The sequence below is a fragment of the Nycticebus coucang genome, chromosome 16 (assembly GCF_027406575.1).
Source record: "Nycticebus coucang isolate mNycCou1 chromosome 16, mNycCou1.pri, whole genome shotgun sequence".
Taxonomy (NCBI): domain Eukaryota; kingdom Metazoa; phylum Chordata; class Mammalia; order Primates; family Lorisidae; genus Nycticebus; species Nycticebus coucang.
The window spans coordinates 29,658,266-29,684,453 of record NC_069795.1 but is presented as its reverse complement, the minus strand read 5'-3'; the positions used below and the strand labels follow the sequence as shown (position 1 = coordinate 29,684,453).

Below are 26,188 nucleotides of genomic sequence, written 5' to 3'. Positions count from 1 at the left end.
TAAAGATCTGAAATTATTTAGGAGAAAATAAAATCTTTATTCTGGTTGTACCATATCTTCACAGATAATTTTTCCATAAAATGTTGACATATTAACACGTAAATATAAAGCATAGTTTAGCATCTATCAGAAACTACAAACACAATAATGTTATTCAATTTCAAAAAGAATTAGTGTAATTACAACCATCTCTCTTACCTAGCCAAGGACATGAATTTTCCTTAAAGCTGTCACAGCCGACACATAAACTAGTCTTATAATCTTTGTACGAATGACAAGGAAACGAAATAAAATTGCAGTCTGTTTCCAAAGATGCCATGAACAAGTAAACTGCCCTCTGGTGGTCACATTTAATATATTGAATTCCTAAGAATAAAAAACGAGAAAACAACCTATAAACATATTAAGCCAAGTTCAAGTAAATTATAGAAAAATTATACATTAAATTCTGCTAAACACTGAGTACTTTATGAATGTTAAAGTGTTGGCTGCAATACACAGTTTTATCTTTAGCCACTAAACAAATAGTATCATCAAAACTTTAGTTTAGTATGCTCTTTGTATATTTATAATAAAATTTCTAATCCTTAACACAATCGAGATTTTAAATGGCAGCAATACACTCTGTTCACGATTGTATTATACTTAAGAATCAGGATACACATCTCTCCCTCCTAATCCTTCACCATTATGCCAAATGTTAGAGATGATTATGAAACCAGGTGATATTAAAATGTTATAACCTCCTTTTCCTTTTGCAACCTCTCACATCCTCCTCCCTAAACCTCTCTAGCTACAGTGGCTTTGGCCATGTGTCACTTGACCAGTTGCCACTGTGAACCTAAGAAAATATATATATTTGCTATAGTTCTGAAACGATCTATATTATACTGCTGGAGTAGCTGCTCAGTTCTCTCTATGGACAGTACAAGCAAGTGTCAAGTCACTAAATTTTGTTTTTGTAAAGTAATATTGTGATGGTAAAGCTTCAATCCTGAGATCAAACTTGTGTTATGAGATACTGTGCTTCCTCAATAATTTATAATTCCTTGAATGTTTACAATAAAGAATTAAAACTATTGAAACTATAACATAGTAGGTCTCATCCATGACCAACTGGGATGCCTACTGGTTACCTTTATAGATGAAGCAGGATCAAATTAAACAATTTAGGGTCAATAACTCTCCATCATGGAAAATGGTGATGAAATCGAACTATTTGCATATAATTCAATCTAAAATACTGTTGTATACCTGAAAAAATTGATTTAGGACATCCAGGTTGCTTTTTTCCTCCATTTGGATAAAAATCTATATGTCCCAATGGCTCTTTGATGCCTAAACCTGAGAAGAAAAGTGCATAAGCATCCCAAAATTGATATAATTAGGTCATTACCTTATACACAACAGAATCTCCTATAAAATCCATTGAAAGTGACTCATAAAAAATTGAATTGAAAATAAAATACTGTTTTTCAAAAGATGAATTTTCTAGTATTAATTTTTCAAATTAATTCTTTGTGAAAATTATCTTTCATTAATTTTACATATTTACCAGTCACCAGTTTACTAGGTGACTAGGTCAGTCACAGTTTTTGTGCTACAACTGAAAAGTAAGTGAAAGCAAAAATCCTTTTCATAGTAGAAAAGACATAATAAACAAGTAAAAACACCAGGGGAGCTATTTAGGGTAAAAAGGGGTAGCAAGCTGGGACTGCTCAGGACCATGATATGATATAAAATTTTTGTGCTGAGTAAGATTGCAATGCTTTCATTAATCTAAATGGAACAAAATATGAATACAGATGCAAAAAGAAGCCAAAATTTACACTTTGGAAAGACAAAATTATTATTTTAAAATTGATTTATGTCACTTTTTCCTTCTATTCATACAATGAAAGGACTGTAGAATGTTTGAACTTTACATATCACCTAAAATTAATAAAATCTTGGAGACAGAACAGAGAGGGCAAAGAGAGAAGACACACTTAGTATCACATTAAGTGGTCGTGTTTTAGTAAATTGGATACTGAACTTCAAAAAAATCTCTAACTCACATAAAATGCAAAAATTCTTAAAAAATCTCTAACTCACATATAATGCAAAAATTCTTTCCGTATTCTGTTATAAATGTGGAAGAAAAACAAAGATGTTTATAAGCATCATTTTTAATTTTTAAAACATTGTAATAAAAAATAAATAATTTTTCAAAGTAGGTCGTGTGCAGTGGCTGACACCTGTAATCCTAGCACACTGGGAGACTGAGATGGGGAGATCCCTTGAGCTCAGGAGTTCTAGCCCAGCCTGAGCAAGAGTGAGACCTCTCTCTATTAAAAATAAAAATTAAAAAAAAAAAATAGCTGGGTGCTGTGGCAGATGCCTGTAGTCCTAGCTACTTAGGGTGGGCTGGGGCAGTAGGATTGCTTGAACCCAGGAGTTGGAGGTTGATGTGACCTAGGCTGATGTCACAGCACTCTAGCCTCCAGCAAGAGAGTGATACTCTGTCTCAAATAATAAGTATTATTATTAATAATATTAATATTAATAAAAATAATTATTTGCAAAGTAAACAAAAATCCCTAACTCGAATGAAAATCTTAAAACATCTGATTGCATTAAAATTCAGAACATCATCAAAAAACTGTGAGAATATGAACAGCTAGCCAAGCTAAAGCAGAAGAAAAAATGATTTAAAAAAAAAAAAGCCACTATAGATAATATAATAAGCAAGGAAAATCTAGCTTTAAAATGTCAAGACTTCAGAAGACATTTTACAAAGAAAAATATTCCAAATAGGCAATAAACATATGAAAACTTCTCAAAGTTAGAAAGAAGAGTAGAAATTAAAACCCCAACAAAATACCACATGCTTAAAATTTAAAAAGCATGACAGGACAACTTATTGGAAAGAATGTCATACAACCACTTTGACAACTATTCAGCATTATTTATTAAAATTGAAGAAATCCACATTCTATAACAAAATTCTATTCCCGGGTATATAACCAACAGATAGGCCCTCATATATGCACTAATATATATGTTCAAGGATGTTCCTAGTATTAACACTTATCAGCCCAACATTGGAAACAACACGAAGATACACCAATAGGAGGATGAATAACTAAGTTGTGGTATATTAATATATGATGTCATAAAATCTGCTCATAAGGTCACCATGCATAGGGAAAATGGGAAATTATAGCTAAGTGTCCTTTTATTTACAACATATTCATTATAAAATGTTGCAGATAGGTAGCCAACATAGAGAATATTTTATAAATATGTTGTAATAAATATTTTGTAAATAAAGGTACATTTGGCTACTCTTTGAAAATAGCACATTTTTGTATAGCCGGTATAGAATGATTCCAACATCTAGGTGCCTATGGCTCTTGTCTACTGACCGTCGTTTCTCCTGTTTCTCATTCATGCTGCCTTGCTTTAAATGTGCTTGGATATCCTTAGTAGGATGCTTAACGTCTATTTTTAAATTTTTTGTGAAAATGATTTGACACCAAAGGAATGTGCCTCTGGTTTCCCTGTCTGTGAAAGAGGAGTGCTAATGATTAACTACTTCATGGGGTCTTAATAGATCACATAAAGCACTTAAAACACTGCCTAATGTATGGAAAGTATCTAATAAATATTAGTATTATTAGATTAAAAAAGGAAAAGCACCAGGACAATCTATTCCCTATAGAAGTGTCTGTTCAAGGTAGTCTTGCAAAACTCTAATACAGTGTTAGGGATGTTCAAGTAAGATAATTAAAAATAGAGAAATTACTTGTCTACTTAGGGAAACTTCCTTTTTATCTCTGGCTGAAATGCTGCGCTCACCTCTGGTTGATATACAAGCGTCACAGCAAGAAAATGCGTGGAGAGCCAGGTGCAGTGGCTCAAGCATATAATCCTAGCACTCTGGGAGGCCAAGCTAGGTGGATCACCTGAGCTCAGGAGTTCAAGACCAGCCTGAGCAAGAGAGAGACCCCTGTGTCCACTGAAAATAGAAAAACAGTAGCCAGTCATTGCACCTAGTAGCCCAGCTACTTGGGAGGTTGAGGTAAGGGGCTCGCTTGAGCCCAAGAGTTTGAGGTTGCTGTGTGATATTATGATACCAAGGCACTGTACCAAGGAGACAGAGTGAAAAGGGAGGAAGGGAGGAAGAGAAGAGGGGAGGGGAGGGGAGGGGAGGGGAGGGGAGGGGAGGGGAGGGGAGAGGAGAGGAGAGGAGAGGAGAGGAGAGGAGAGGAGAGGAGAGGAGAGGAGAGGAGAGGAGAGGAGAGGAGAGGAGAGGAGAGGAGAGGAGAGGAGAGGAGAGGAGAGGAGAGGAGAGGAGAGGAAGAAAATGACTGGAGAGAAAGTTAACCTCAATACTTAAATACCTAAATACATCAGGAACATTAAATATCAAAGGAAATGTGATCAAATTAATAAAACTGTTAGTAGCATGAACAAGATGAATTCTTGTTTATCTATTTCAATATTTTAGGATGACATGACACTGCATGAAACCAAAGGAAGCAACATCAAGACAAGGAGCATCATTTGACAGTGCAGGAAATCACAAACTCCAGGAAATATTGCTAGTGGGAAGTATTATCATTATATGCGTATAATTATACATAGATTTTGAAACATTTTTATCCACAACACTTTCTTCTCCTATGTTCTACTCTTCCTCAGTGTCTATATTTCCTTTTTTCACTTTCAAATTATTGAGCAACAAATCCTGCATAGTTACCATCAGCGTTGGAGTGGATGACATCCACAAACTTTGCATCAGTGTAATCTAATCTGCTATAGGAGGGTTTTCCCGTAAATTTGGGCCCAGCTGGGTCAAGACCTAAAATTCAAGAAAAAAACTATCAATCTAATCAATGTACTGTGTTAATTAAGTTTCATTTTACATTATTACTAAATGATAGACATAAGTTTTATAATTTTAGTATGTGTAAATCTATCTGAAAACATATCTAAAGATAAATCAAAGTAGATGAATAGCAAGTATCTTCATTATTTGAGGAATGCTACTAACCTTCAGAAGTTAGGAGGTAAGCCCCACTGTAGAGGCCTCACCAAAATATTGCAGATTTTTTTGGAGCATTTTTATTTAAGAAGTAATTAGGGGTAAACCAGTAGCAACTCTGTATTTAATAATAACTACTATTTCTCTTGGGAGGCAGGGGGAGCTATAATGAATACCATCTGGTCCTCTCTTGAACTCTGTACTTCCCTGTGAAAATGTATATAGTATATCTGGAGGGCTATGAGATAAAACACATTATTAATAGTATCATTTCATTCACTTATCGCAGAAGTTGTCCATATACTCTTGAGAAAAGAAAAATATATTAAAAATTCCATGGAGTATAGATACTATTTCTGGGATATCTTAAATTCTAAATGAAAATTCTACACTCATTATTTTCTGGAAGAGTATCAAAAAGATGGGGATGGTCTAACAATCAGTTCTTTGAGAACATGCCACGGAAGAAAAAAAGTCATCTTACCGAGATATTTTGTAAGTAAAATGTAATGTTTTTATCTCAGGCTCTCATATTATCCCTATTTTATTTAGTCCACTTAACTAAATGAGACAGAAGCTTGTCTCTTCCTGGACATTATTCTGATGTAGAATGTCCATATTTGCTGGCTCTTTAAAACCATAAAGGATGCCTGGTAGGTACTTAGGGTCATGTGTACCAGACTAATCTGTGTAAACACAATTTAAAATAAAGTAAGATTATCACCAGTTTATATAGAACAAGAATGGTCCTTGAGAGAGAATGCGCTTTAGTTGTCAAAAACCTTTGTATAAATCCTGGCTTAACTGTGGCTTCCTTACTGTCCTACATCCTTTCAGTTAACCTCAGTTTTTACATACGTATGATGGGTTAACATAGAAACAAATCAGAGTAAGTCAGGGTATCCTTAAGGTTTATAAAGATCCTTACTCTGCATATATATGTTCTTTACCTCCCTCATCCCCCTTTTTGGCAATTTAACTAAAGATTTGTTTTACCTGTTATTCACACTTGAAATTATTACAAGTCTTCTATGAACAGAGATAAGTAAAAAAAAAAAGGTAAACTGGTTGGAAAGCAATATTATCCTTCTATTTCTAAAATTATTAACATGTCTCCTTCTATTTCTAAAATTATTAACAGGCTCCACCTGGCTTAGCTTCCAAGATCAGATAAGATCAAGGGCATTATCATGGAATACTATTCAGCCACTGAAAAAGATGGAAACTTTACATCTTTTGTATCAACCTGAATGGAAGTGGAATGCATTCTTCTTAGTAAAGCATCACAAGAATGGAGAAGCAGGACTCCAAAGTACTCAATTCTGTTATGAAGACCATTGATGACCTAGTACATGGTGTGGGGTAGGGGAATGAGCAGAGAGAGGGAAGGAAGGAGGGCAGTGGGGGGTCACAGTGTGTGACACACCTCTTGGGGATGGGACACAATTGTAAGAGACTTTACTAACAAATACAATCAATGTAACCTGGTTCTTTGTACCCTCAATGAATCCCCAACAATTAAAAAAAAAAAAAGAAATACACAAATACTAAGGAAAAAAAATTATTGACACATGTAGAGGAAAGAACAAAAATCCATGTCAGTGTTAGTTGCTGAGCTTTCTGGATGCAGTAACTTTTTATGGAAATATAAAGAAAACTTGAATCCAGAACCCCTACAAATTTGGATACCAATTCTTGATTCTCTTCTAACATTCAAGTCAAATATTTGAAGAATTGAAACCCATCAAAGTTTGTGAAAATTAGGTATATAGTTAAATTTTTAACTAATACATGAAGTATTTTCTATTTAGTGGGCCAAATTGTCCCACTTATATTCTTGTATTCTTGTCCCACTTATATTCTTGTATTCTTATAATAATATGTCCTTAAAATACAGATAGGAATGCAGAAATAAATCTTTTTTTTTTCCATTTTCATCTGGGTAACTTAAGCTCTGTTAGGAACTTAATGGGACTTTAAAGTCTAACTAATACTTGATAATATAGGAAAAAAGTTTAATTATTGTACCTGTTAAGTAACTTATGATGATTAAAAGTATGCTAAAACAATATTTTTATAAAAATTAGTTTTACCTGTTATTCTCCCAAGTTGACCGCGAAATATCTTTCCAACAAATCCACTAATATGAGCCCCTAAGCTCACACCTATGAAATGAAAATTGTCCAGAGATGCTCCATGCTTCTGCAATTGAAAACGCAGTGTTAACAATTTTCATTTTAAGTAATCACAAATCATGCTTCAACCATCAATATTAAAATTTGTTATTCTGGTTTCATTCATTTCTGAAAGATGGGGAAGGAGACTTTGAATCATCAAAACAACTATATATTTGTTTAACTTTTGCCCTATGTAAAGCAACACATTTAATAAGTAATGCATTTTATAGAATAATAGACATTCTAAGTGCTTGCTTTATGCTACTACCCTATAGGTGCCTTATAAGTCTCATCTTTAATATTCACCATTGTCTCATTATTCTTATTTATCTTATCACCTAAATTGTCACTGGTACCTGTTAAATGCTAAATAAATAGCAATCAATTCTCATTTTATTAAGGAAACAGTGTTAGAGGTTAATGACTTGCTCAAAGCCATGTATATTTATTTATAAAGGTTAAAGATGCATTTTGAGAGGTATGGTCTGAGTATTTGTGCCCCCCTCCCCCAAAAAATTCATATGTTGAAATCTTAACCCCAAAGTGATGGTATTTAGAGGTGTGGCCTTCTTGGGAGTGAAAGGGTTATGTCATAAGGGTGGAGCCCTCATGAATGGAATTAGTGTCCTGACAAAAGAGGCCCAGGAAACTCCTTTTACTCTTCCACCTTGAGAGGACGCAGTGAAAGGCACCATCTATAAGCCAGGGGTTAATCCCTCTGCAGACACCACATCTTCATGTGCCTCATCCTTGGACTTCTCAGCCTCACATCAGAGGGATCAATTTTTGTTGTTTGTGAGGTACCCAGCGTATGGTATTTTGTTAAGGCAGACTAGACAGACTAAGACACAAACCCAGGTCTGTTGCATCCAAACTTCATACTAATCTTCTAATCTTCTTTTATCTGATCAGATCACTTCATAAACCTCAGGAAGACTGAGGAAGATGAGCAAAAGTGGAATGCTCATCCTCACTTCAGAGATGATTAAATGAAGTTCAAAGATTTTAAGTCATTTCCCCCAATCACAAGCTGAAGAGAATCTAATCTTCCCAGACCATAGTTTGGTCACCCCTTCTCTCAGCTCCTCAACAGTGGCATTGGGAGTGTGGGCCTACTTCCTCCACCATACTCTGAGGGAGCAAAAGGAAAACTTGTGGGCAGATCACTTCTCAGCCTACACAGTGAGATGTCAGATGGCTGACAAAAGATGTGGGAATTACTACTAATGAAAAACTAGCATCAGGATTTACAGACACACAATGATAATTTTCTTCAAATTTCTCATAGCAATGCCCTAAAATCCTGAGGGAGCAGTTCCCAAACTTTAGTACTATTGATCCTTACATTCCTTCTCCTTAATATAAATTGTATCTAATACTATAAATTTTCCTAAATTCCATTTACCCTTCACACTTTCCATGCTTTGGGGTACATGTTTATGAGTTAGAGAAAAGACAAGGATCATCAGGAAAAACCAATTATCCAATTAATAGACTATTGGTTAATTTGGATGAATCAATTACCTCCTCTGTCTCATTGTAGAGATGATTCAGTTTTGTTTAAATATGGACAGGTAAAGAGCAATAAAAAAATATGATTACTTGTTAAATATATAAAAAATATTCTTATAAATATTATAAAATTTTGTTATCTCAAATATACAGATAAGAAACCACAGCAGGGCGGCGCCTGTGGCTCAAAGGGGTAGGGCGCCAGTCCCATATGCCGGAGGTGGTGGGTTGAAACCCAGCCCAGGCCAGAAACTGCAAAAAAAAAAAAAAAAAAGAAACCACAGCACAGAGAGGGCAAGTAATTGTTCAAAGTCACACATGTGATTGATGGACTTGGACACTGAGCCCATGTAGTCTTAGACCCGACATGTAACAGTCACTTCTTGGATTTGTTATCAAGTTCAGCACAAAGCAACTTAAGTACAAATTGCAAGCCCAAGAATGTTCCCAGATCAGATATCACTCTTCTTTCTCTTCAGTACCCATCACCACCACCTTGCTCTTAAGTTAGACATGGATCTAGTAAAAGAGAATCATTCAAACTACAGATGACCTGAAATTGGCATGAACTTACTTGACCCCTCCAAACCCTGAGCAAACTTGAATAGAAATATGTCTACTCCAATGTTGACAAAAGCATACGGCTTTATAAGTTGTTTTTTTTTTCTCATATTTAACAATTTAGTCATAGCTTTACAAAGATATCTAAAGAATGTAACTATTCTAAAATTTATCCCCTCTGCTCACATAGAATCACCACATTATGAAGCAGGTATAGGTATACCTAAAAAATGTTACAAGAACATAATAACTGAATCTTTAAGGTTTTTTTTTAAATAGGATAGTTCATGTCTAATTATATCCATTTAGGCAGACAAAGAAAAGACAGCTGAAGACATTAGTACACGAAAGCAGCAATTCTTAATGATTACGGGGAAAAGTGTATATTTGACTACCACTTTGTGGCAATGCATAACCCACTATATACTGCATAGCATATACCATGCATAACATTCCCAGACTTACCAAGAGATTTTTAATGTGCCTACTCAAATTCTCAGCAACTTTTTTGGTGTTTTTAACTGCTCTACTGTAAATGAAAGTTGTAGCGCCCCGGTTCCAATCTACTACAATTACATTCACATCTTCTTCATTCAACAAAATCCTCAGAAAGTTCTGAAGCCATGTGGGAGTGGAGCCGATGGGTCTGTATCCATGAATAAGCCAAATTGTCTTCTTTTGTGTGTTGAAATTAATATTAAGTGAGTTATTGTGCTTAAATAGTGGCTCAGCACAGTTTAGATTGTTCCTTGTGTACATCATCAGAATTATTTCTATCCTTGGATTAAATAAATCTTTGAAGGAATCCTTTACATTTAGCTGAGAAAATTCAAGGCAGGGTCTTTTATTCTCTGAAATGAGAAAATGTCAGTTAAGATCAATATCGGGACAGTATTTGATTCCTATTACTATTGCAAAGAATGCAGAGAGCAGGGAGGATTTTATATTATTAGCCCTTCCAAATGATTGACAGAGAAACTACAATATTTAAAGTAATGTGTTGACTAGAAAAAGAAAGACTTTCTGAACTAAAAATGATTTAAAAAAAGACAACAAAAAATATAAATAAATATGATTGGTTAAAAATTTAAAGTTTTTTTATCTTTACAAAATAAAAGACAATAACAATGAGTGTGATGGAAATAATGTTGTTAATAATAAAAGTATAATATATGCTAATCAAACTAGATAAGGTGAATGAATATATATTTTAACAGAAGTTGATAAGGTGATTATAAACTTTAACATAAGCTTTTCAGATAACAATGTGTATGATTAAAATAATAATATTGTAAAAAACAAAAGATAACAATGTGTATGATTAAAATAATAATATTGTAAAAAACAAAAGTAATACATGCTAATGAAAGTAGACAAGGTGATTAAAATTTTTAATGGAGATTTTACAAAATAGCACTTATATGCAGAAAATAAGCATTAGAAAAAATTATATTTTACCTGACCAGTGATCAAAAGAATAGAAATCAAAAACAATAAGGTATGTTTTGCCATAAATTTTAAAAAGGTAAAGGTTTTTTCTAATAATACCAGTAAGGGTGAATAATGAATATTTATACACATGAATGTTGAGATCATAAGTTGATACAGCATTCTTTTGAAATTTTACATGTATGTGCATATCACACACACATAAACTTAGCAAATGTTTCCTTTTCTTGATTTTGTTTAGGCTTTACATTAATGAAATAAATCTTTTATATTACATGTAAAGACATTAACTGTGGGGTTATACATGGGTATATTAATAATAGAACATATGAAACACCTTAATTCTCACAATTATAGTAGTCTCTTTCATGTGTCTTCTATCTCTCTATTACCTATCTAACTGTATAAAATATTAAATACAATGAGGACAGAAACTGAAATAACCAAGCCAGATCAATAGCAATAGTAATTTCTAGACAGTGAAATGATGGTTGTTCTTTAATTTCTCACAGTTTTTCATAAATGTAATTTTTTCAGAGAAGCCAGATAATCCCCAAGGCTTTTATTGTTTTAATAGAATCATATTCTCATACTGCTTCTGAAATTCAATTTGATAAGACTATTAGAGAAAGTAATTTGTCAATCTATATTAAATAGTCACAAAAGTATTAGTACACTTCATCTCAGTAATTCAACTCCTAAAAGTCTATCCCAAAAAAAAAAAAAAAAAACAGAGCAAAAAATAAAAAATATATATTATTTTATCACTGGAGATAAGATGCATTACTTACAATAATTGCAGTTTTCAAGTAGATGTACAAAGTTGATAGAATTAGTTAGAAGAAGAAAAAGGAGGAAGGCAATGAAGAAGCACGACCTTCATTCAATCCCAGGTCAAAAGCTGAGAGATACTCGGACAAATCATTTGTTCTAAACAGCATAGGATGGGGAATTGGTGAGGAGACCTATATCAAACCACAGAGCAGTATAAATACTTGTTGTGCTGTAGAGGACGCCAAGAGCCAGCCAACCTCTGAGCAAAATGATTTGCAGCTGGGGAACGGACCTGGGTGATTCCCGAGCCCATGGTGATCCTTAGGCACACAATCATTATCTAATACTCCCCTCACCTGTCTTGTGCTGTGTCAATAAAAGGCTGCTGCGGAGGTTGCTCATAGCTATCCTTCAAATAAGCTTGTACTTGCTCATAGCTATCGTCCTACAAGCTTGTACTTCTAATCCGCTTCACGCCTGGTTCCTTTCTGCAGCGATCGTGTCCAGAGCCATAGGGGCCCCTGGGGGCTGCGACATGGTACTGTGCAAATTGTGTAGAAAACCATCTACATCCAACTTCCCACCAACTGGAACTTGAACAAGGGCCAAATGTAATCAACACCTCCAAACATCACCCAAAAGAAAACTACAAAATCAGATGAAAAATACAGTAAGGAAATATTCTAATTCACAAAAAGGAAAAATGCAATTGCAGAATAAAAATTCACATAATAAATGCAATAACAAATGGAAATACCTACTTACAGCAAGAGATGAAGAAAGAGAGAGATCAAAATTATAAAGGGAAACATAAATAGGGGACAGGGAGAAATCATTTAAATTGAAAATGATTCCCATTCCTGGGGGAGGCGATTTAGTGAGGGGAGGGGCGGCAGCAGCTACCACAGTTAAAGGAAATAACTGCATACCAGGCTTGGCAAATGAAAAGTGCTCATCAGAACCTGGAGAAAATCAGATAATCAGACTCACCAAGATACTTCCTAGAAACTCGTTTGGATTTCCATGAAAGAGAAAAATATCCTAAAAATATCAAGGCAGAAAATCCAAGTTACAAATCTCTATTTGTAGGAAGGAATAAAGCTGATGATTTTATATTTTTCTTCTAAAACAAAACAGCAGATAAAGGCATAATGAATGGTTATAAGTGGAATGGTTTGCAGCTCATAATTTTTTGTTTTTCTTGTAGTGTACCACACATAAATGACATAGTACAGTTCGAACATTGTCATTATTAAATGGATGTTAGATTTATTGAAAACAAGATCCAGAAAAACTCACAAGATAAAAAATTAAAACTAATTATGGAGGCCCCAGGCAGTGGCTCCCGCCTGTAATCCTAGCACTCTGCCAGGCCAAGGCAGGTGGATTGCTTGAGCTCAGGAATTAGAGACCAGCCTGAGGAAAAGTGAGATCCTATCTGTACTAAAAATAGAAAAACTGAGGCAAGAGGATTACTTGAGCCCAAGTTGGAGGTTGCTGTGAGCTATGATACTCTGCCCAGGGTGACAGCTTGAGATTCTGTCTCAAAAATAAAATAAAAAGCAACTGATCATGGAAACAAATTGAACACTGGGGAATACAAAAAAACAATATCAAAAGTTATTCTTCTACAGTATATCCAAATTACACTAATAAGATGGAATGTTGGTTAAAAGGAATAGAGAGGAAGTAAGCAAGCATGATATTAAAATTCCTCAACTGACGGATTTACAAGATTTTAATTTGGGGGATAAGTATGGGCTCACAAACATATTAAAAACCTGAAATGTTATTAAATAATAAAAACCTGAAACTCTTGCACTATATAAAATAAGACACACAAATATCTACACAGTAAAATTATAAAACTAGTAAACATTGTACATAAGCAAAAGCCAAGCAAAGTAATAAAAGGAAATATAGAGTAAAAGCCATAAAATGTAATGATAAAATTACAGTGGAGAACAAATATACGTGATATGTGAAAAGTGATGAACTTGTGTAAATCTTGACTATTAGAAAACAAAAATAAAATCTACTTTTACAAAAAAATACTTAAAAGAAGCACATAGAAATTTTGAAAAAATGGAGAATAGTCTACATAAAATAAAGAATAAGTAGGCCAGTGTGTTATATTACAATGATGACTACAGTTTATTACTCTTTCCTGAATCTATGACATTTGCTTTGCCACTTTGATTTAAATCACAAGTGGAGTGACTTGCCCCACTCCTTCATATAGACACAAACATAGGGCTTGTCCACCAAATAGGACCTTGGGACATTTAATGCAAAAAGAAGCTTGAAATCAATTTGTTCATAGGCGTTTGAATTCCATCCCCTCTTCCATCCCATCATAAATACACCCCTGCTCTGGGCTGCTAACAGACAAGAGAACAAGAAACAGGTTTAAAAGAGTAAAGTTTCCCAGTATGATAGTCACTAGTTACTCTGATGACTATCAGTCAACAGCCAGACACGCTGGTGAACCCAGGCAAAGAGGAGCAGTGCCTCCTAACCAACTCCCGTCTGATTCCCACAGGTACGAGCAATAGCTGCTTAATATCCAATGGGACTGAGGGTTTGGGATTTTATTCATTTTTTCTCACTTTAGCATTATTGTGATATCAGATAATTGATTCCACTGGCAATATTATAGTAATATTAGCTAAATGGAATAAAAACAAAAGTTATCAAATGATACCGAATAGCTAAACTATTGTCAAACTCTTAAAGAACATTAAATTGACTTAATTCTGTTAGATTTTAGGAAGAGAAAGAAAAACAAAATTCTAGGCAACAAACACTCACAGGGATTCCCCAATAAGTTTTGTTTTCCCTTAGAGACAGAATCTTGCTCTGTCGCCAAGCCTAGAGTGCAGTATATAATCATCACTCACTTCAGGCTCAGCCTCCTGGGCTCAGGAGGTCCCGAGAAGAGAGAACTACGGACATGAGCACATGCCCAGCTTCCAGGAAGATTGTCAGCATAGCTCTCTGCAGAAACCTTTCAGGATGGAAGACAGTTTGGGAAGATACATTTAAACGGCTGAAAGAAAAATCTACTGACCTAGAATTCAATATCCAGAATAATTATCCTTCAAAAATAAGGGAGAAATCAAAACCTTCCCAAACAAAAGCGAGGAGATCATTACCACTAGACCCGCCCTCTATGAAGTGTTAATGCAAGTCCTTCAAGCAGAAGTAAAGGTACACTAGTTTAGTGCCTAGAAGTCACATAAAATAGAAAGTTCTCTGGAAAAGGCAAATACTGGACAAATATAAAAAACAGTATTATTGTAATTCTGATTTATAACTTTGCTTTTTGCTTCCCACAGGATTGAAAAGAAATACATAAAAATAATCATAAGTTTATGTTAAGTGGTACACAATATAAAAAATGTAACTTGTGTCATAAGTTACATAAAAATAGGCAAAGGAGTACAGTACTGATGCTGGAAGAGAAAATAGTTTCTTTCCAGATCTCAGGCTATAAGGAAACACACAAAAAAAAGAAATTATGTTTTTTTTACTACTTGAATCCAACAGTATTTGATAAAAAAAAAAAATCAGTTAGCTGTAAGCTAATAAAGTCCTCTTTTGTTATTGTCCAAGCTAGTCTAAAATAGGTGTATATCATTTACAAGTTAACTAGTCCATTGAAGGAGGAGGAGAAGGAAGAAGAAGATGAGGAGAAAGAAGAAGAGGAGAAAAGGGGGAGAAATGAAAAAGAAAACGGAAGGAAAAAATGCCTACAACTACTCATAAAAGAAAACTACAAAGCTGAAGAAGCTTTTGTAGAAAGGGAGAAGACTGAATAAGCCCTGAGACTTGGCATGATCTAGAAAGTGAGAGTTAATGACACAACATCAGTTCAGCTCCAATTAGTTTACATGTGTGATGAAATGCAGAATTAAAGTCTTGATGGGATTCTTGGGAGGGGGAGAAAGTGTATAAGAAAAATGAATGGCATTTTGAAAATAATAAAAAATATGATTAAAATTATGTTTATATTATAAATCAGTTTAAAAGAGGCCTGTGAAACTCTTCAGTGGGAACACACAGAAATAAACCACCTTAGCCATGACTTCTATGGCAATCAAAAACAGTCAAAGGTAAAAGATTTTTAAATAAACAATGCCTTGAAAATTATTTGACTCTAGTTATTTTAAAACATTCTATGTAAAAGTACAGTAAAATGAAATTGAAAAATGCAGTTAATGCGTACATGACCTCAGATTAATGACTTCTAGCGTAAAAACAAAAGAAACCATAAGACCAATAGATTTCACAGCACACAAATTTAAGATTCTGTACATACAACACACTATAAAGAAGGCCAAAAAACAAAATATAACTTATAAAAATACTTTAAGGAACCAATATACACTAAGAGCTATAAATGAGAGTCAAAGCCAGAATACTGCAATTAAATACAAAGTGAAGGATAGAAACAATATTTCCCAAAGTAAAATATTCAAAGAGCTTAAAAACTTATTAAAGTAAGCTTATTCCTCCTAAAAATTAATAAAGATTAATTAAACTAATATTACCATTTCATTTTTATCATCATACCCATTGACCATTAACACCAATAGAGATCACAATATTTTTAAAAGTGAATAGAGAAAAACACTCATTAGATGAGGTAAGGACTGTGCAGCAATTAAGAAATTATATTTCTGAAAACTAGAGATAACATCAAACAATGAAATACATAAAATGAAATAAAATAAAAGGATAACGAAAACCATATATATAAACTGTCTACATAAATTCCTATGTATAGTTCATAATTTTGTATAGTCCTCATCTTATCTATAATATATAGCATATATATGTATGATGCTTTACAATGTACAAATCACAAATTTATGTTATTTCCTTTGAGCTTCACAGTGAGAAGATATTCTAATTATTAATTCTATTTACAATTGAAGAAACTGAAGTTTACAGGGGTTAAGTGATTGACCCAAGTTAGAAAGACATGAATTGGGTCTTTTGATTGCAAATGAAATGTTCTTTCACATTGCTCCTATACTGAAAAGACTTTAGTACAATAAATAAAGTTCCTGTGGGCATCTGATTTTAGTAAGTCAATACAAATAAATTATTGGTCACACTGAAAGATTTAATTTAGAGAAAAATAACGATTATTTTGTTAAGGCAGTTGGCTCATAATTACATGGGTTCTGGAAAGATAACTACAAAGAGGCTACTAAGGTTCCAATATTCTTACTGCTCAAAATGTTGTGGTATCCATAGGCATCACCTGAGAGCTCAAAAGAATGGTAGAATCTTGGGTTTCACCTCCAGCCTATGGATGAGAAGTTACATTTTCCCAAGATTCCTAGATTCCTAATATGAAGTTTCACATATTGCCAAGTTCCATGATTTTAGAAAAATGACCTCATTTTCCTGTATTTCACTTCGCTGAACTACTAAATAAGTTGACAAACTATATCCTGTGAATCAATTCAGTTCAGCAAGCTTTAGAATGGTATGTATGTTTTTCAATGACTAAATCATTAGAATAATATTTGTTCACAAGTGAAAATCATAATAAATTCAAAATCTTATAGTCCATAAATAAAGTTTTATTAGAACACAGGAGCACTCATTTGTTAATGTATTGTCCGCGGATGCTTTAGGCTATAATGGCAGAGTTGAATAGATGCAACAGAGAAGGCATAGCCCACAAGAGCTAAAATATTTACTATGTGGATTTTTACAAAGCTATTTGCTAATCCTTGCATTAATAATAATAGAAATAACAAAAGTTGCAATTTAAACAGTTACTATGAGTCAGCAACTATACTAAGACTAAATATACATATAATTTGAACATATATGTATAAACATAGATACTCTGTATATTTGTATATCTTTTGTTAAGCTACCCTCATTTCCACTCCCATTTCATTTTATTTACAGTTTTTGAAAACACATCACCACTCTGAGTTTTTAAGAAGGTTTTGCCTTTTCTAAAAGATATAATCAATGATCTTCATGGTGACAAGTATGAGACTTGCCCTCCTAGAGTCATATACTAAGTATCAGAATCTTTAGTGGAGAAAGGAGCATGTGCAAATCAAATAAAATCTATTTATAAGAAATAAACTACTAAAAATCAACAAAATTGATTAATTGTGTAGGGAATCAAAGAAAATGAGAGAAAGCATAAGGTGTGCATGGAATAAAAATAATCATGAAAATCACTGAAATCTTAAATTCCTTCATTGTGTGTTTACTGCATTTAATATCTAAAAGTTCTGCTATTCTATTTTAGTCATTATCATGTAAGAATTAAATAGTCAACAATAACAGAAGCATATTTAACAATTATATTCTGATTTTCCCAATTGAAAATTTAGGCAACTGCCTAACTACTAATCAAAATAATAATCTCAGAATGTCTATCAAATAAGTTTATAGTATAAACTATGATATTAAAATGATTATAAACTGTATTAAAATGACACACAAAATGATAGGGCTACATTTCTCTGGCTTTCAAATTAAGGTGCCACTTTTATATCTTACACAAACACAAAATGTCTATCAATCTTTCAAAGAGCAAAATATAAATTATAAACTACTTATTAGCATGTTAATTCTATATCTAAATACAAAATTTTAACATTTTAAGTGTTTATGATTAGCTAAAATATTCAGTTGAAAACATAGGAAGTAATGTTAATTTCTAGCTGATATTTTAAGGTTAAAGTGTTTGTTCAACATTTTTAATACATTTAAAATATAATGTAAATAATCTGCTTTCACAAAGTCTATACAGAAAACTATCTTGAATTTTAAATTTGCTACTGTTTTATTATCATAAAGTAGAACAAGTAGTTCTATTTGTAAAATAGAACAAGTAATTCTTTCTTATTACCATTAATTAGCAAATTATACTACTAAAATTGGCAAATTGTTTTACCACAAACCAATAAAGCCGGAAATTAAAGTTCTACCTTATTACTATAAACCAGTTTTGCTTTTTAGTATGCTAAATCAGAACAAAAATTGTAGTATATGGTTACTTGGTTTGCTTTGTGATTGATAATTTACCCACATGAGAATTTTCCTCAAAATGTATGCTATTTGAATAAATAAAATTGAAACAAGGCATTTACTGTCATAATTTACAAATACTGAATTAATTTCTCTGTTTCAGAATTATTCTTTCTCTTGAGGGTTTCTAGTCACAACGTTAAAAAAAATTTCTAGTTATTTTTCTACAAAGTAAAGCATATAATATAAAATTTTCAACTTACCTGGCACACTAATGCATACACACAAACACACAAACAAACTTTCTTCATAGTAATTTTTTGATATCATTAGTATCCACAATCATAGCATATTTTTTCATAGAATGATGTCATAGCATTCTTTATCCCAGAACACAGACCATACTGATTACTTTATGTGCAATTTTTAAAAGTCAAATTATTTATCAGTAGCTTACCAGATCTTACCCAGCACATCAAACAAAGAAAAATGTATACTCTCATTTGTAATGTGATCAAAGTAAAAGAACCACTCAGATTCACAAAAAAGAAAAGTCTGTAATTCATTAAGATTTCTCCTTGGTAGAATTGTCACAGTCTGGCAGGTTTTACTGCAAAAGTTCACTGATTTCGCTCCTCCCTCTTTGTTGAAAAAAGGGAGGTCATCTGTTTTTTTTCCCATTTGGCTTGTGGTTTTGAGAAGAAACTTTAAGCTAAAAACTGTAGTAAGTTACAAACAAACCTTCAGCTACACAAGATGAATTTAAGGGAATAGAAAAGCTAATTATATCTTTATTCTTTTTAACCTCAGGATTTCAGAAGTGGTCAGGAAGAATATGTTTATTGAAAGCCTCTAAGAAAATGCGATGTTAGAAAAAGCTAGAAATAGATAGAGGCAGAAAAAGTTGGGGCTTTTATTTTGATTAGAAACTACATTGTCTTTATATACTATAATAAAATCAATAAAGAAATCCATACCTGTCAAGTGTAAAAGATAAGAGTTTTTCATGTTTATGTCATTACACAGCACAGAGGGTATTTTAAAACTCAAAAGTTTGGCTTGCTGAATTTTGTCAAAATGCTTTTTCTGCATGTATTGAAGCTAAAATTAGAAAATAAAATATTTTTTTTGTTTTTTATTTGACAACCAGTTTAACATTTTTAAGATTTTATTTCGATATGTTTGCTTAATTGTCCTCTTATTTTTCTGCCAACAGTAGACTTAAGTTAGCAAGAAAAATTGAGAGTTGTTCTAAGCACATACATTGCAAGTTCAAACATTGAATTTGTTTTTAGAAAATTTAAGTCTCCCTGATGACTTCTAGAAGTTTTGAGGTTGAGTCTCTGGGGTTTTCTAAGTATAATATCACATCATCAGCAAAGAGGGTGAATTTGATCTCCTCTGTCTCCATCTGGATGATCTTTATATCCTGTTCTTGCCTGACTGCATTGGCTAGAACTTCCAGAACTATGTGGAATAATAGTGGAGATAGTGGATATCCTTGTCTGGTTCCAGTTCTAAGTGGAAAAGCTTTCAATTTTATACCATTTAGTATGATGTTAGCTGTGGGTTCATCATAGTTTGGCTTCAATCAGCTTAAGAAATGTGCCACCTATGCCTATTTTCTGAAGTGTTCTAGTTAGAAAAGCTAAATTTTGTCAAATTCTTTTTCTGCATCTATTGAGAGGATCACATGATCTTTGTTTTTACTTCTATTGATGTGGTGTACTACATTCATGGATTTGAGTATATTAAACCAGCCTTGCATTCCTTGGGTGAAGCCTCCTTCATTGTGATTTCTTTATGTGCAGCTTCTTTACACATAATTTCTTTAAAGTGTGTCTTCTGTACAGCTAAGGACACAACAAGTAAAGCAAAAAGACACCCTTCAGAATGGGAAAAGATATTTGCAGGGTTTCAATCTGACAAAGGGTTGATAACTAGAATCTACACAGAACTCAAACTAATCAACAGAAAAAGAGTAAACAATCCATTTATAAGTGGGCAAGAGATATGAACAGAACCTTCTCTAAAGAAGACAGATAAATGGCCAACAAACATTTGAAAAAATTTCCATCATCCTTAATCATCAGAGAAATACAAATCAAAACCTCCCTGAGATATCATCTAACCCCAATGAGAATGGCCACATCACAAAGTCTCAAAGGTGCAGATGCTGCCATGGATGTGGAGAGAAGGGAACACTTTTACACTGCTGGTGAAACTTCAAACTAATACAACCTTTTTGGAAGGAAGTATGGAGAATCCTCAAAGAACTCAAATTAAACCTCACATTTGATCCTGCAATCCTATTACAAGGCATCTACCCAGAAGGAAAAAAAAGTCATTTTATCATAAGAACATTTGCTCCAGACTGTTTATCACAGCTCAATTTATAATCACCAAAATGTGGAAACAACCTAAATGCCTATTAACACAGGAATAGATTAACCAGTTGGATATATGTATATGGAATACTATTCAGCCATCAAAGAGATGGGAGACTTTACATGTTTTTTTGTTGTTTTTTTTTTTTTTTTGTAGAGACAGAGTCTCACTGTACCGCCCTTGGGTAGAGTGCCGTGGCGTCACATGGCTCACAGCAACCTCTACTCTTGGGCTTATGCGATTCTCTTGCCTCAGCCTCCCGAGCAGCTGGGACTATAGGCGCCCACCACAACGCCCGGCTATTTTTTGGTTGCAGTTTGGCCGGGGCTGGGTTTGAACCGGCCACCCTCGGCATATGGGGTCGGCGCCCTACTCACTGAGCCACAGGCGCCGCCCGACTTTACATGTTTTATATTAACCTGGATGGAGGTGGAACACATTCTACTTAGTAATACAGCACAAGAATAGAGAAGCAAGAATCCAATGTACTCTATTCTAATATGAAGACACTAGGTGAGCTAATACAAGGGGTGGGGTAGAGGAATGAGGAGGGAGAGGAGGGAGGGGGATGGGAGTCCCAGTGTAGGGCACACTTCTTGGAGGTGGGACACAATTATAAGAGGGACTTTACCTAACAACAGCAATTAGTGTAACCTAATTCTTTGTACCCTCAATGAATCCCAAACAATAAAAAATAAATTAAAAAATATCAAAAAAGAAATTCAAATGTCTGTAAAACCTCAAAGATACAAGCAGAACAGCAGTGTTGAATTTACAATCATAGATCATTGGAAATGGATCTGAGGTCCAGAGAGGTGTTTCAAAAGATCTACAAATACAATATTCATTTAAAAATCATGAAAAATTAACTCCTGATGAAACTCCATTATTATGTGACCTGCTTGGTCTCTGGGCATTTTAAGTAAAATTTTATTTTTAAAAGGATTTCATTGTTATAATTAGTTTCAAGACCACCAAATAGTCAAGGTCCTTCCACAGCACTTACCTGTAATAACCGCACTTCTCTAACAAAGATATAAACTACAACATTTCAAAATATGGGAAGAAAATGTGTCATATATATTAGATTTTTCTTAACAATTTTTTACTTAATAAAAGATACATCTTCTCTTCTTAATGCATACATCCATTTTCTTTGTGCTTTTGACCTGACATTATAATACAACTCTTGCACATCCTTTTCATCTTGTCTAAAGAGCTAAAATTGAAAAAATATAAAGTTGGCATTTCAGGCAGTATAATTCACGCAGGGTTTCAAAATATAAAATTACATTTCTTCATTATATATAGTATTTTATTTACTGTTAGCATGAGAAAGTTAGGGTTATTAATGCCTATTGCCTTAAACAGAAAAATATTGGAAGATGACAAAATATTACACAACATGCCAATAGTTTAGTAAAACCTTACTCATATTAATCTGCCCTGGATGCAAAAAATGATTTTAAGTAGCTTATAGATGTGCATAGAATGTGAACAATAACACAGAGGAAATGCCACTGCTAATGGTAAAAGTAAGGGCTGAGCTCTATGCACCAGGCATTCTTCTAAGTACTTTATAGATAATTATAATAAGTAGTTGAGTTGAGTTGTGCTTAACAAGACTAAGAGTCATAGTATATTACAATACATTTTGTCAGAATCTTTTACTTAACTTAGCAAGTTGTCAAAAATATGTAATAATCTTACTCTTTGACTCAGCAGTTAAACATCTAATGTACTTTCATGCACATCCAAGTTCTTTATATGTTCACAAAGACGTGTAAACAAGAATGCTCATCTTAGCGTTCTTATGAAAGCCAAAAATGAAAACGATATGAATAAATGTCTAACAATGGAAATTAGTCTAGTTATGTACATATCGTGGATTAAAATTAATGCTGTAGATAGATCACTATGTATTGGCATAGAAAGCTTCCATTACAGTTTTCAGGGGGAAAGGGTAAGCTAAAAAACAGCATATATAATATTTTTTATGTTCCTGAAAAATGTGTTATGTGTATATATGCATAGTTCAAAAGCTAGAAAGTTTTCCTACAAAATGATTATCTCTGTATGAGCGATTTATTGATCATTTTTACTTTCATATTTATTTCTTTAAATTTAAAAAAATATTTCTTTATAATTGACATCTAATACATGTAAAACAACAATAAAAAGCTATGTTTACTTGGGCAAAGTATGGATAGAAAAAAATCAGAATAAAGACAAAATGAGGGCTGGGAATGGTGGCTCATGCCTGTAATCCCAGCACTCTGGGAGGCTAAAGCAGGCAGATTGCTTGAGGTCAGGAGTTAAGACAGCAGCCTGAGTACGAGTGATACCCTGTCTCTACTAAAAATAGAAATATTAGCCAGGCATTGTGTCAGAGACTATAGTTCCAGCTATTCAGGAGGCTGATGCAGGAGGATAGCTTGAGCCTAGGAGGGTTTCAGTGAGCTAAAACACTACTGCATTATATCCAGGGCAAAAAAGCAAGACTTTGTGTAAAAAAAAAAAAAAAATAGAAAAACTAGCCAAGCATCATGGAAGCGCCTGTACTCTCAGCTTAGGGAGGCTGAGGCAAGAGGACCGTTTGAGCCCAAAAGATTGAGGTTGTTGTGAGCTATGATGCCAGGGCGCTCTAGCCAGAACAACAGAGTGAGACTCTGTCTAAAACATGAAATAAGTTTTAAAAAGATAAAATGAGGGCTAAAAAACATGAAGACAAAAATGAGTTCAGTTCAAAAAAATAAAAATAAAAAACATCCAATAGAGTCCTTTACCCATAATTTGTCGCACTTCTCTACTTTTGCTTGCAGTTGTTCATCCATTTATGCAACTTTCATTAGGCATTTGCTGATTTCCAGAAATAGACTTAGTTATTGGGGATACAAAGTAGAGACATTCATTTATCCAAACCTGATTATTTTATCAACTATTAGATAGCCACGGACATGTCAGAGATAGTCCTAGCTACTGAAATATCTTTGCCATACAGTAGTTCACCGTGAGGAGGGCTTGACAGAAGTGTCCTGAGGGAACAATGGAACGACATAGGCAGAGTAGCCAGCTAATCTGGAGTGCAGAGTTCAGGGCAGCAGTGAAGAACATGCTGCCTGGGCAGAACTGCAAAAGAGGAAGAGTCAGCTAGGACACAAGTAGTAAAGAAGCTCTGGTTATATGTGTGTGTGTGTGTGTGCATGTGCGTGCACATGTGTGTGAGTATACATTTTCATCTTCCATGTGTTCTTAGAGTCAGGGGTAAAAGACTTCCTAATATAAATGAATATAAATGAAAGCTAATTCTTTATAGAGTGTTCAATGTATTAACCCATTAAAACCTGCTAAGTGACTAATGGTTCGGTAAAGGCTGAGACTAAAGTGAATTATTTCTTAGCTACTGATAGATTTATTTCCATGAATGCATTCGATGTGAGTTAGGAAAAGCAATATGCTTCCATTAGAAAAATGATATATTGATTTCGTATTCTAAGCAAACAACTGCATAATCTGACTTTCAGAGTTTTAAAGAGTGAATAAGTAGGATCATAAGAACCATAAAATTATGTGTAACAAAAAGAGAAGAGGATGTCACTAGAACACCAAAATCATGCCATATGTACACAAAGGATGAAGCAAATTTCAGTGTAATGCTATAAGATGATCATTAATTATTTATAATTATGTAGTATAGTTAAAAGGTTTATGGAATGCACAATCTTATATATGCATTGAATATTTTACCATTAAACCTGAAGATTTAGCTGCCAGATAAGCTGTGTTTGAGGGAAAGTTAAGGAGTACTTCATATTTATTAGGTAAATGAAAAAAAAATTCAGAGATCCATACATAACAGAGACCTGCAAGTGTACATTTGATCAACATATATCACTTGTCTACAATTTGCTAGTTTCCTTAATGCTTCCTACCCTACTACGACTATATTGATGACAGAGAAAGAAAGACGAAAAAAGGAGATAGGACTATTATATGCATGATAGAGCAAATGAAGGTTGATACACTGTGTATCGGCTGAAGGGACTGACATATTATGTATGTGTGTATAGAAAGTCTGTCTCTTACAGACTGTAAGATTTAGGAAGGCAGATTTGTATACATTTTTTGGTTTTCCAAAAATTAAAGACTGTCTGACACAAAGTAAGCACTCAGAAAATACCTGTTAAATGAAGTAATTATATTTAGTTCAACCCATTTCTTAAGAACCAAAATATGAGTTCCAATAAGAAATTGTTACTGAGTAAAAGGGGCTCGCTGCTCAATGTACTAGAAGCCGATACAATGGTATGGGGTTTTCAGGAGGCAAGATGCTTTATTGTAAGTGGACTAAGAAGGGCACAGGAGGCCATCTCAAATCTTTCTGTTGTGGCTTTAAGACAGTACATGTATCAGAAAAGGCTTACAGGGAGGATTCTAGGTGATTAGTTAAAGGAAAGGGGAGGTCTGGAAAGTCCGAGGGCATGTCCAGTTACCTCTTCATGCATCCTCAAGGATCACATATGCAGATTTGGATGGAGTTAATATGAACCATGTGGTGGAAATTCTGGCTGTGATGTCAGCAAGCTCATTTGCAGATTCCAGTTGACCATATTGATTCCAGCAGATTTCAGCTAGTTTTATTACCTTACAAGCAGAGAAAGTTTCAGCATTTTAGCAAGTTGTTTCTTTTCCTATCTGCCATCCCATAAGCTCAAGAATTTCTGTTAATGACTGGTTTCTTTAACTTATAGAGGGATGGTTACAAAATTATTAAGGAATGTTGGAGTTAAATTAGAATATTGGGTTTCCTAAGATGTGACCCTTTTCATTAGAAAAGATGATACTGGGAGAGCATTGTCTCACGTAATTAATAGCATATATCTTCAATCCAAATGAATTTTCATCACTATACCACATTAAAGGCCAAATGGTGCCCTGATTACTTGAATGATATTTATAGCATGATTTCCAGGTTCTATGCAGATGTTTGATAGCTTCAAGAAGGAAGCCAAGTTAACAGTTAGCAGATGATTTATCGGAGTACTGAGGTTCTAAGTTTTCTTTCTCCTTTTGTTTAATTACCTTTATTATTTTTAATATTTTTAAAAACAATCTCTCCCTAACTAAGCAACCCTTTGGCCTAGCACACAATATATAAGGCAAATCTTTGAAACAAAGTACAACCATTGGATCCTATCACAAGCCTTCAGTGGCCATCCTCAAGAATTCCCGCTTCAGGCACTAAATTGCTCTGCTCTTAACAGCATAGCCTGATTTTGGAGTC

At 33.8% G+C, this 26,188-nt stretch overlaps 1 protein-coding gene across 1 annotated transcript in view; it reads right to left on the bottom strand.

Moving 5' to 3' along the window:
• Positions 1–19,087, bottom strand: part of LIPI (lipase I) — a 62,791-nt gene extending 43,704 nt beyond the window's left edge. The window contains exons 1-7 of the mRNA XM_053565081.1: positions 18,974–19,087; positions 12,493–12,543; positions 9,745–10,130; positions 7,123–7,231; positions 4,745–4,846; positions 1,255–1,344; positions 199–366 (exon numbers count right to left, since the gene is read on the bottom strand). Of these exons, the coding sequence (XP_053421056.1) occupies positions 199–366; positions 1,255–1,344; positions 4,745–4,846; positions 7,123–7,231; positions 9,745–10,130; positions 12,493–12,543; positions 18,974–19,082 (1,015 nt within the window). The 5' untranslated portion in view covers positions 19,083–19,087. The remainder of the gene's footprint in view (positions 1–198; positions 367–1,254; positions 1,345–4,744; positions 4,847–7,122; positions 7,232–9,744; positions 10,131–12,492; positions 12,544–18,973) is intronic.
• Positions 19,088–26,188: the final 7,101 nt, after the last annotated feature.